This window comes from Apodemus sylvaticus, chromosome 1, assembly GCF_947179515.1.
Source record: "Apodemus sylvaticus chromosome 1, mApoSyl1.1, whole genome shotgun sequence".
NCBI classification, from domain to species: Eukaryota; Metazoa; Chordata; class Mammalia; order Rodentia; family Muridae; genus Apodemus; species Apodemus sylvaticus.
Genome location: NC_067472.1, coordinates 102,102,639 through 102,114,291, shown reverse-complemented (window position 1 = coordinate 102,114,291; position 11,653 = coordinate 102,102,639). Strand labels below are relative to the sequence as shown.

The 11,653-nt window shown below is 39.5% G+C and overlaps 1 protein-coding gene across 1 annotated transcript; it reads right to left on the bottom strand.

Moving 5' to 3' along the window:
* Positions 1-361: 361 nt before the first annotated feature.
* LOC127680795 (olfactory receptor 51B2-like) lies at positions 362-1,288 on the bottom strand. The gene has a single exon (XM_052176490.1). The coding sequence runs from the start codon at positions 1,283-1,285 to the stop codon at positions 362-364; it is 924 nt and encodes a 307-aa protein (XP_052032450.1). The 5' UTR covers positions 1,286-1,288.
* Positions 1,289-11,653: the final 10,365 nt, after the last annotated feature.

Below are 11,653 nucleotides of genomic sequence, written 5' to 3'. Positions count from 1 at the left end.
AGTTTCTGTCCATAAAGTATTTAATGGTTTTTATCTCCAAAGAGTGATATTTTATTTCTCTATTGTTTTTCCAACCTTCTCCCAAGATAGACAGATGAAGAAATGATAGATAGATAGATAGATAGATAGATAGATAGATAGATAGATAGATAGATAGATAGATAGATAGATTTGGGTATCTTTATAATATGTACATGCTAATTGAACAGCCAGATGTATCCATTATTTAGTTTAATTTATAATTTATAGTTTTATGTAATAATTTACACCCTAATGCTATAAAGAAGTAAATAGATATAAAATCAAGGAGGCTGAAAATCCCCCAAATTTCCTGAATTATGTTGTAATGATTCACATCATCTTATACAGATAGGAGACGGAGAACATTCCTCTGAATCTGCTTGGTCTTTATGCTGTAAATGATCGGGTTCATAAATGGAGGAAAGAGAAAGTAGACATAGCTCATGGTAATGTGTACCACATGGGGGGCATGCTTTCCAAACCTGTGAATGAAGGTCAGGCCAATCACAGTGATATAAAAGACCAGGACACAGCTAATGTGAGAGACACATGTGTTGAGAGCCTTTGCTCTCTCCTCTCCAGAGGCAATGCCCATAACTGTCTTCAGAATGAGGACATAGGAAAAGAAAATTATGAGTGCATCAAGGAAGAAAGTCAAGGCAACCAAAACAACTGGATATATGCGGTTAAATGTAATATCAGCACATGCAAGTTTCATGACATCTTGGTGGAGGCAGAAGGCATGAGAAAGAACATGGGAACGGCAATATGGGAACCAAAAGAGAGGCAGGATTGGCGGTACAAGAGATAAAAAACCCCTCAGTACAACCCCAAGCCCTATTGCTATAACCCTGGAATTGGTAAGGATAGAATTGTAATGCAGAGGTGTGCAGATGGCGACAAATCGATCATAAGACATGGCAAGCAAGACCCCTGACTCCACAATGGAAAGGGAGTGAATGATGTAGGCCTGTAAGAAGCAGGCCCCGTGTCTTATCTCTCTGTGATTCACCCATAAAACAGCCATTACAGTGGGCATTGTAGTCAGGGTAACTGTGAGGTCTGTGCCTGCCAGCATGGCAAGGAAATAGTACATCGGTTCATGGAGGTTGGTGTCATCCTTGATGAGGTAGAGAAGTGTGCCATTGCCCAGAAGCACAGAGATATAGATGGCAAAGAAGGGGATAGAGATCCAGTGATGAGCTGCTTCCAGTCCTGGGAAGCCAGTCAGCAGGAAGGGGGCAGCACTGATATTGGACCACATAGTGTGCACACTGTGAAACTCAAAACACTTTTTCTTTACTGTAGTGACTGTCTCCCCTTCCCTCTGCATGCAAGTGTTCCATGGCTGCCTTGATCACAGTATTCATGCTCAGCAATAAACATTTCTCATATGCATTAAAAACACACTGTTTTTACAGCATCGTGTACCTCTGTCACATGTAGGCAAAATGTTTCAATGGTTACAAAACAATTATGATAAATATAGCCACATGGATACTAACATCTCTTAGCTAGATTGATGTTTGTTTGCAAAACTTTCACTATATTTAAATTTGAATTTTGTTTTATATTTTTCTATCATAAAAGAGACAAAGTTACATTAGAAAACTTTTCTTTGGTTTTTCAATTTCATTATACTTAATTGAATTCTCCCCAAAGCCATGAGCTCTTTATGGAAATACAAGGACATGGCCAGATGATGCCATGTGTACTCGAAAGGCATTTAGAATTTTTCTACACTCTGCTCATGGACCCCTCATAAGAAACTCCACAACTGCCTTGATATGCTTGCAGAAATAAAGTCTGGGTCCCCACGTGTGCTGTGTCTTTCTATAAAGGGAAATTTGTCTTTATTCTCCTGACTACATCTCACAGATATAAGGGTGCAGTCTTCCCTTGTTTCTATCCTTGGCACTCACCAAGCCCATATTCTTGTTGCTGGGTAGTTACCTGTCCTTCATCAGTGCAGACAGGTTCTTCTAAGAGACTGTTGTAGAATCAGGTTAGAAATATACATATGATGAGATCACCTCCCCAGAGTCTTTCCTTTCCATATGCTCAGGAGATCTCAGAATCTCCCTTCCACATCTCTGGGTCTCTTAGTTAATGACCCTAGGTATTTTAAACTTGTCCACTGGGGTATACGAAGAAAACAAAAGACTCAGAGGACTACCAACATAGATGGGGTCTCCAAGAGCCTCATAAATACAAGCCTTCCTTCTTATCATCTTTGTCAATGATCAGAATGATACTAGTCACTCTTAGGGTCCCATTTCCCTCTGTTGTTTCTAGAGCTTATGATCCCTGTTACATTTCATCTTCCCTGCTTCCTTTGGGAAAGTCCGTTCTGGTCCACAAGATGTACCAACTACCATATGAACTGTAACCCTTGTGTGTCTAATATTTTCTTAAGATCAGTTTGTTGTTTTTAGTCACACATTTTGTGTCAGGTTCAGTTATTAACAGAACTTATACCTTCAACATGTAGCAGAGAAAACATTTACCATAATTTTACATGGGACCATCATTACTGCCTATATGTAGTGTGCTAAAAGAAACATATGGAATGCAGCTCTGGAATTGGGAAACATCAAGAAAAAAGAATAATCAGAATGGGAGAAAATTAGAAATATGGAAAATTCTAGCTCAAGGCAGAAAGAGTCTTACTAATGTGGGATCAGATAAAACTTGATGAATTCAGACAAATAAATCTATACTAACTACACTAAGGAATTGTGCTATTTGAATGAAAAAAAATGAGATAAAGCACAGCTAACACATGCGTTAACTTACAAATCATGTAGGGAATTTTGACATTACAGTGAATGTGAAATAAAGGGTAGTATGGATATGTACAATCAGATGATTGATATTTAAAGCCATGTTGAATGTAGTAAAGGAAGAGTGGATAAGAATATCAAGATATGTTAAAACGTGCAATACACCATGTTGGTTGGACTGAGGGCAAGTGTTAGCAGTATGTTAAGAGTGGCTAAGCATGAATTCCATGACATAGAAAGAATAGGAGTGGACGATGAAAAATGGTAGATGAACAGAATACCACAGTGGGTAGGACACCTGCACATGCTGTGACTGTGTACTTCGATGAATTGGGGGGAGTTGAACTCATCTGTGACTAGCACTCCCATTCTGAAGTGGAACATGACAAAAATCTCTCTATCACTGTCTGGACCTCTGTTCTCCAATGCCACACCCAGAACAACTCTCCACAGGGGGAAAAATGGATGAATTTTGCCTGTCTTTCTGATGAGCATCAGTGAAATAACCCATTTGCTAGTTTTAGTCTTCGTCACATTGTTCAACATAGTGCTTCAGTACAGATATGACATTTCTAGTGAGGGGGGTGCCCTGGATACCTCAAAGTATCATCTGTTGTTCTCTTCATAGGTATTTGAGATGATTGTGATTTGGTGCCATTACTGACATGCTGATGTAAGCATTCACTGTTTGCCTGGGATGAACACACAACGTGATATTCTTTTCTGCTAACATGGGTTGCAGGTTATGCACAGAATGCACGTACTGCTAAGCTGCTTTCTACAGGTCACTACTTTACTCCTGCAGTGGTGAGTGCAGTACAGCTTTTCCATCCCTACAAGCACCTTACCTTATTGCCCAGTTCACACCTCACCCAACACTGATAGGTGCATTCTCACACTGTATTGTGAGTTTCAAATTATACTTTCTAGAAGATAAGTGATAACTGAGTAGCTTTTCATAAATATACTCACCATTTGAAAATGTTTTATGTGAAAAGGTGACTTTCCTAGACTTCACTTTATAATAAGATAATTGGTCCTTCTTAAATGCATTTCAACATGTTCTTTACATATTCTATAGATAAGCCCATTGGAAGAATATAATACTGACACTCATTTCAGATAATCTTCGTCACTAGCTAATGATAGTTTTCCCAATCTGTTTAGTATTCTTATTTTTATGTAGGCCCTATATAAGTTATGCTGTGTTTTGACATGTTATATAATTATATTTAAAATTGAGTTGAGAGAGAGCACCATTAAAATCCTGTTTGACAAAGGAATGGATACAGAAAATGTGGTACATTTACACAAAGGAGTACTACTTAGCTATTAAAAGTCATGAATTCATAAAATTCTTAGGCAAATGGATGGAATTAGAAAATCTCACCCTGAGGTAACCTAATCACAAAAGAACACACATGGTATGTACTCAGTGATAAGTGGATATTAGCCCAAAAGCTCAAACTACCTAAGATACAATTCACAGATCACATGAAGCTCAAGAAAAAGGAAGACCAAAGTGTGGGTGCTTTGGTCCTTAGACAGGGGAACAAAATACTCATGGGAGCAAATATGGAGACAAAGAATAGAGCAGAGACAGAAGGAAAGGCCATCCAGAGACTGTCCCACCTGGGGATCCATCCCATATACAGTCACCAAAACCCAACACTATTGTGGATGCCAAGAAATGCTTGCTAAAAGGAGTCTGATATAGCTGTCTCCTGAGGGGCCCTGCCAGAGCCTCACAAATACAGAGGCAGATGCTCACAGCCAACCATTGGACTGAGCATTAGCTCCCCAATGGAGTTAGAGAAAGGACTAAAGAAGCTGAAGGGGTGGGTGGATTGGTGGAGAAACACCCTCATTGAAGTAGGGGTAGGTGGGGATGGGAAAGGGGTTTCCGGGAGGGGGGAACCAGGAAAGGGGATAACATTTGAAATGTAAATAAAGAAAATATCAAATAAAAAATGAAAGATTTTTTTAAGTTGTATGGCATTTATTAAATTAGCTTGTGTCTTATTTCTTTCTTATTTTAAAACATGTTTCTTTATGCTTCAGATTCATGTTACATAGACTGGAGGTGCTTGTTTGTTTTGCTTGGTGATTCCATTCCATATGTAAATAGGCCAGCTAATCTATTTCTCTATTACCAAGCCAGTTGCTGAACCTGATAAAAGAAAAGGAGCCAAGAGAAAATACTTTGAAAATATTTTTTGTTAAGTAGACATAGCATTTCTACCCAATCCTATGAAACACCCAGACTCTAAATTAGAGAAACTAGAATGCCACAGGATACTTTTACTTTCAATGACGTGCTTTGATTAAGATTTGCTGCATGAGGTGTTGGCGAGGATGTGGAGAAAGAGGAACACTCCTCCACTGCTGGTGGGGTTGCAAGATGGTACAACCACTTTGGAAATCAGTCTGGCAGTTCCTCAGAAAACTGGGCATGACACTTAGAGAGGACCCTGCTATACCACTCCTGGGCATATACCCAGAGGATTCCCCAGCATGCAATAAGGACACATGTTCCACTATGTTCATAGCAGCCTTATTTATAATAGCCAGAAGCTGGAAAGAACCCAGGTGTCCCTCAACGGAGGAATGGATACAAAGAAATGTGATATATTTACACAATGGAGTACTATTCAGCCATCAGAAACAATGAATTTATGAAATTCTTAGTCAAATGGATGGAGCTGAAGAGCATCATACTAAGTGAGGCAACCCAGCCCCAAAAGATCAATCATGGTATGCACTCACTGATAAGTGGATATTAGCCTAGAAGTGTGGAATACCCAAGGCATAATCCACATATTAAATGATGTTCAAGAGGAACGGAGGAATGGCCCCTGGTTCTGGAAAGACTCAGCGCAACAGTATAAGGGAATACCAGAACAGGGTAGTGGAAAGGGGTGGATAGGGGAATAGAGGTAGGGAAGAGGGCTTATGGGACTTTTGGGGAGTGGGGAGCCAGAAAAGGGGAAATCATTTGAAATGTAAATAAAAAATAAATCGAATAAAAAAGAATTAAAAAAAGAAGATTTGCTGCATGAAATGAAGTGCAATGTCTAATTTCTAATTTTACTGAGCTTACCAACATATAAATAGAGTCAGGACATCATAAATAACTAAGTCCAGTATTATTACTAGACAGGTTAAACCAATCTAATGGTTAAGGTGGGAAACTAATGGTTAAGGGTGTATTAAAAATCTGCCATTTGTGTTATTAAATTGGCATGTAAAGACTTATGTTTATACCCATAGATTAATGCTTACCATTCATGTTATTAAACTTACATGTAAAAACTTATGTTTACACTTACGTTTGTATAAATTAATGCTGCTATCTAGCATTTGGTCAGAGAAGCTTTTTTGCAATGGATGGGAGTTAACAAAGAGACAGACTAGTGAGAGTGGTCCGAGAAAGTGACTGCTAACTGCTTAGCCTGTAAGAGGCCTATAGCACCCCCTCAAAGGCTCATAGGACATTTCAGAAGAGTGGTTCATCTCTATATGATTGTGAACCTTAGTTGTCAACTTGATAACTGCAAGAATCAACTAAACTCCAAGCAGCAGGCCACACTTGTGAGGGGTGTTCTTAATTGGATCATTGAGGTGGAAGGTCTACCTTAAATATGGGCCAGTCACCTTCAGGTGACAGTCCAGATAATGACACAGAAGAAAGAAACTTTTGCTCTTTGTTCACTTGCTTTCACGTTAATACATTCTGCTGAGAGGCTCTCTTTCGATGATATTCGAACATATTTCTTCAAATTTCTCACATAGTCTGAAGATTAACAGCTCTGTAGGGATCCCCTGACTACCCAGCACCAGATTAGGCTCCTGAAACATCTAGTGTCACTGTATTAGTTAGAATTCTTTAGGAAAAAGATCTTAATGAGTATGTGTGTTTGCGTGTGTGTTTGCGTGTGTGTTTGCGTGTGTGTGTGTGTGTGTGTGTGTGTGTGTGTGTGTGTGTGTTAGTATGGTGGTTTATGGGCTGTGGTATGATAAGTCTAACAATGACTGTCTATCAACAGAAGGTCTAAGAATCAAGAAGGTGTTCAGTCCATGAGGTGTCTTAGCTGAAGAAATAGACTCTAATACTGATAAAGAAATGGATTCATCAGTCAGAAAGAGAAAGAATAAACAGGAAAAGAGAACAAGTTTTCTTCTTCCATGTCATACCAGCAAAAAGTGTGACCCAGATCAAAGGCGGATCCTCCAATCTCAGAAGATCTTAATTAAAAGTGAGTGTTCCCATGGATAAAGAAAATATGGTACATCTATACAATGGAATACTGCTCAGCTATAAAAATCAAAGACATCATAAATATTGCAGCCAAACAGATTGGACTTGAGAATATCAACCTGAGTAAGGTAACCCAGTCCCAAAATGTATAAGTTGTATATACTCACTTATATGTGGATAATAGCCATAAAATACAGGTAAAATTCTACACTCCACAGACCCAAAAAAGTTAAACAAGAAGGAAGGCCCAAGTGCGGAAGCGTCAATCTCACTTAGTAGAGAGAATAAAATCGTCATAAGAGGCAAATGGAGGAAGGAAACTGGGGCAGGGGGAGAAGGAGGGGAATGGGGAGGTCAGCATGAGGTGTGAGGAAGGGTAGAAGAGATGGCTAGATGACCATGAAAATGAATGGAAATCAGCAGTTTATGGGGGTGAGGAGGTGGGGGCATCTCCAAGATGAGACAGAAACCTAGGATAAGGGAGACACCCAAGAATCAACGGGCATGATCTTAACTGCTACTCACAAACCTGGGGATATTGAACCAGAAAAGGCCACTTCCTGTAGCCAGGCAGTAACCCTAGTGGAGTAATAGACACAAACACACCCACAAAACTTTCAGTGCAAAATTTATCCTGTCTACAAGTGCTGCAGGAATGCGGAATTGAGCAGAGACTGAGGGAAAGGCCAACCATAACCAGCCCAGCTTGAACCCATGCCATGGGCTAGCGCCCATGACACTATTAATGAAACTTGTTACGCTTGCAGATAGGAGCATGTTGTCCTCTGAGAGGTTCCACCCAGCAGCTTACCCAGAAAGATACAGACACCACAGTCAAACAGTAGATGGAGCTTGGGGATTCTTGTGGAAGAATAAGAAGGAATATGGGCCCCAAAGTTGACAGGAACTCCACAGGAAGACCAACAGAGTCAACAATCCTAGACCCTTGGGGCTTTCAGAGTCTGACCCACCAACCAAAGAACATAAACGGGCAGGACCTCAGCCTCCCTGCACATATGTAACAGATGTGCAGCTTGGTCTTCATGTGGGTCCCAAACAACTAGAAAGGGGCTATCCAAAAAAGCTGTTGTCTATATATGGGATATGTTCTTATAGCTGGGCTACCTTGTCTAGCCTCAATGGAATAGAAAATGCCTCGCCTCAGAGAGACTTGAAGTGTCAGGGTGGGGGATACCCAGGGGAAGAGGGTATCTCTTCTCAGAGATACCACTCAGAGAAGAGGAGGAGGGGATGAACAAAGGTTTGTAGGAAGGGGTGACCAGTGGGTCAGTGAGTGAGATGTAAAGTGAATAAGTAAAAAATAAAATAAGATTTTAAAAGAGAGGGTCTTCCCACATCAAGTAATTTAATTTGAAAAAAACCCTCCCAAGTGTAACCAAATATTTCAGTTTTAGTGAATTTCTTTTTTTACTTTTTTATTATTATTATTATTATTATTATTATTATTATTATTATTATTTTCTATATTCTTTGTTTACATTCCAAATGATTTTCCCTTTCATGGTTCCTCCCTCCCCATAAGTCCATAAGCCCTCTTCCCTCCACCAGTTCCCCAATCAACTTCCTACCACTCCTCTTCCTGGAAATCTCCTATACTGCTGCATCAAGCCTTTCCAGCACCAGGGCCCTCTCCTTCCTTCTTCTTGGGAGTGATTTGATATGTGGTTTGTGTTCTGAGCTTCTGGGCTAATATCCACTTATTAGTGACTGCATTCCATGTGTATTCTTTTGTGAATGAGTTACCTCACTTAGTATGATATTTTCCAGTTCCAACCATTTGCCTAAGAATTTCATGAATTCATTGTTTTTAATTTCTGAGTAGTACCCATTGTGTAAATATACCACATTTTCTGTATCCATTCCTCCAGTGAGGGACAGCTGGGCTCTTTCTAGCTTCTGGCTATTATAAATAAGGCTGCTATGAACACAGTGGAGCATGTATCCTTATTGCATGCTGGGGAATCCTCTGGGTATATGCCCAGGAGAGGTATAGCAGGGTCCTCCAGAAGTGTCATGTCCAGTTTTCTGAGGAATCATCAGACTGATTTCCAGAGTGGTTGTACCATCTTGCAACTCCACCAGCAGGGGAGGAGTGTTCCCCTTTCTCCACATCCTCGCCAACACCTGCTGTCTCCTGAGTTTTTAGTCTTAGCCATTCTGACTGGTGTGAGGTGAAATCTCAGTGTTGTTTTGATTTGCATTTTCCTAATCACTAATGATGTTGAACATTTCTTAAGGTGTTTCTCAGCCATCCGAAGTTGTTCAGGTGAAAATTCTTTGTTTAGTTATTTACCCCATTTTTTAATAGGGTTATTTGGTTTTCTGGGGTCTAACTTCTTGAGTTCTTTGTATATATTGGATATTAGCCCTCTGTAGGATGTAGAGTTGGTGAAGATCTTTCCCCAACTTGTTGGTTGCCATTGTAAGACAAAGTGGATTTCAAATGTAGTCACGTTGACAATGAAGAATTGCCATCAACAAGTTCATCCCTTATCAACTTGACACATAATTATATTGCCTTAAGCCATGCTTAGATTTCAAATAAAAATAATAACTGTATAATAATTATAACTAACATGATATGATTAGCTTCTGTATAACTGCAAATGATACATTTGTATTCTAAATTTTAGAATAGGTGAAAATTTTCCTTGGAGGACATTCTATTACTATCTCATACTTAAATATGACAGTCATTGATATTCTTTTAATTGGTAATATATTATATGATAATGAAATCTAGGAAATAAAACACAAATATCTGTACAGACACATTCTTAACAGAATAGGACAGAAACACTCATGTCAATTATAATCATTTTTTCTGCAACTAGTCACATGACCTTAGCTGAAATTTATTACAACCTTCATCTACTACCCATTCTGTATTTCCTTTACCCCAGCAAGTACTTCAGAATGTCTTGGAGCCTTTCCTGTAGGAGTGACCCATACTTTCACTTGTGACAGCTCTATGCCCTTTGTCATCTTGCCTGAATTAGGTTGCTGTAGATTCCCATTCACTTCAATCACAGAACATGGTAACAACAACAGATTCCCTAAAGGATATTCTGTTCTCCAGACAAAAAAAATTCCTTTTTGCATCCATGTAGACATTTCCTCTTGGTAATACTGATCAGTCACCCCTCCTAATATAGTTATTCCTTCCTTTCCCTGTTGGCTTGAAATCATCAGGAACTCCAGTGGTCACGGAGAAGTCAGTTTCCATTCAATAGAATGTTTGTTGTGTACCCTAGTAGGAATTTTCCCTACTCTATAGCCAAAACTAATAGGTTAGTTATAACTGGAAGTAAATTTGTAGTATTAGTATGGGTGATAGTGAGAGGAACTATTTCCTTTCCAGCCCTCGACTCCTGGACCACAAATTCTGATTGTGGGAGAAACTACACCATATGTTGGATGCTTATTCAATAATATATCCTACCTTCTGAAGAACTCTGCCTCAGCCCTCAAGGCTACTGCCACCTAATTGGAGCTGTAAATGTGTCTTCAATAGGTCATTCCATATTTCTATCGGGCCATCTACTTCATGTGGAGAACATGGTAAGGCCAGTGAATTCCATTACTATGGACACACTGTCAGACTTCTGTGCCTGTGACATGATTGCTTCCTGATTGCTTCCTGCAAGCAATACTGTGTAGAATACCATGACAGTATATAAAGCATTCTTTAATCCTATAGATGGTGATGTAGACAGAAGAGTTACATGTGGAGGGAAGTCAAATCAATAGCCAAAATAAGTATCTCTACCAGTAATGACAAAATATTGTCTTTTTCATGAAAGAAGTGGTCCAATATAGTTAACCTGCCACCAGGTTGCCATCTGGCACCCTAGGGAATAGAGCCATATCGGAGACTTAGAACTGGTCTCTACTGTTGGCAGATAAGACACTTGGTAGTAGATGTTGCCAGGTAAGTCTTGTTGAGTAGCAATCCATGTTGTCAAGTCCTTGGATAAAATACATTTCTACCATTGTGGCCATTTTGTTCTTGGTCCCATTAGGCAATGACAGGAATGGCTGGGCAAACAGAAGAAGTCATTCTTCTTGGTTATTGAAATCCTCCTCAGCTATAGTTACAATTTGATAAGCATTTATAAGGGACAGAAGCATCTCCACATCCTTCGCTCATTTGTATAGATTTATCTGCATCCTCCCTAGATACCGTTTTACACCAATTTCCCAATCATGTTCTTTCTAAGTCCCTGACCATTCAGCCAATCCATTACCTATAGCTCATGAATCAGTAGACAAATGCCTGTCTGGACATTTGTCCTTCTAAACAAAATTGTATAACTATGTGTACTGCCTAATGTTGTGCTCACTATGAAAATTGCCTTCACCAGGATCTTTCAGAGTTGTCCCAGAAACATATTGTGATGTTGTAGCTGTTCACTTATGGGTGGCACCTGAAAACATGCAGAACCATCAGTAAATGAGGCCCTAGTCCTCTATTCACCAGTCAACTGATTCTAGGGCATAGTCCATAAGGCTATAGGTATGTGATTGACAGCAGATGGCATTATAATGGGAATGGAAACCTTGAGCATTT

Coding starts and splice junctions, on each gene's coding strand:
- LOC127680795 (XM_052176490.1), bottom strand. CDS start 1,285: ATGTGGTCCAATATCAGTGCTGCCCCCTTCCTGCTGACTGGCTTCCCA.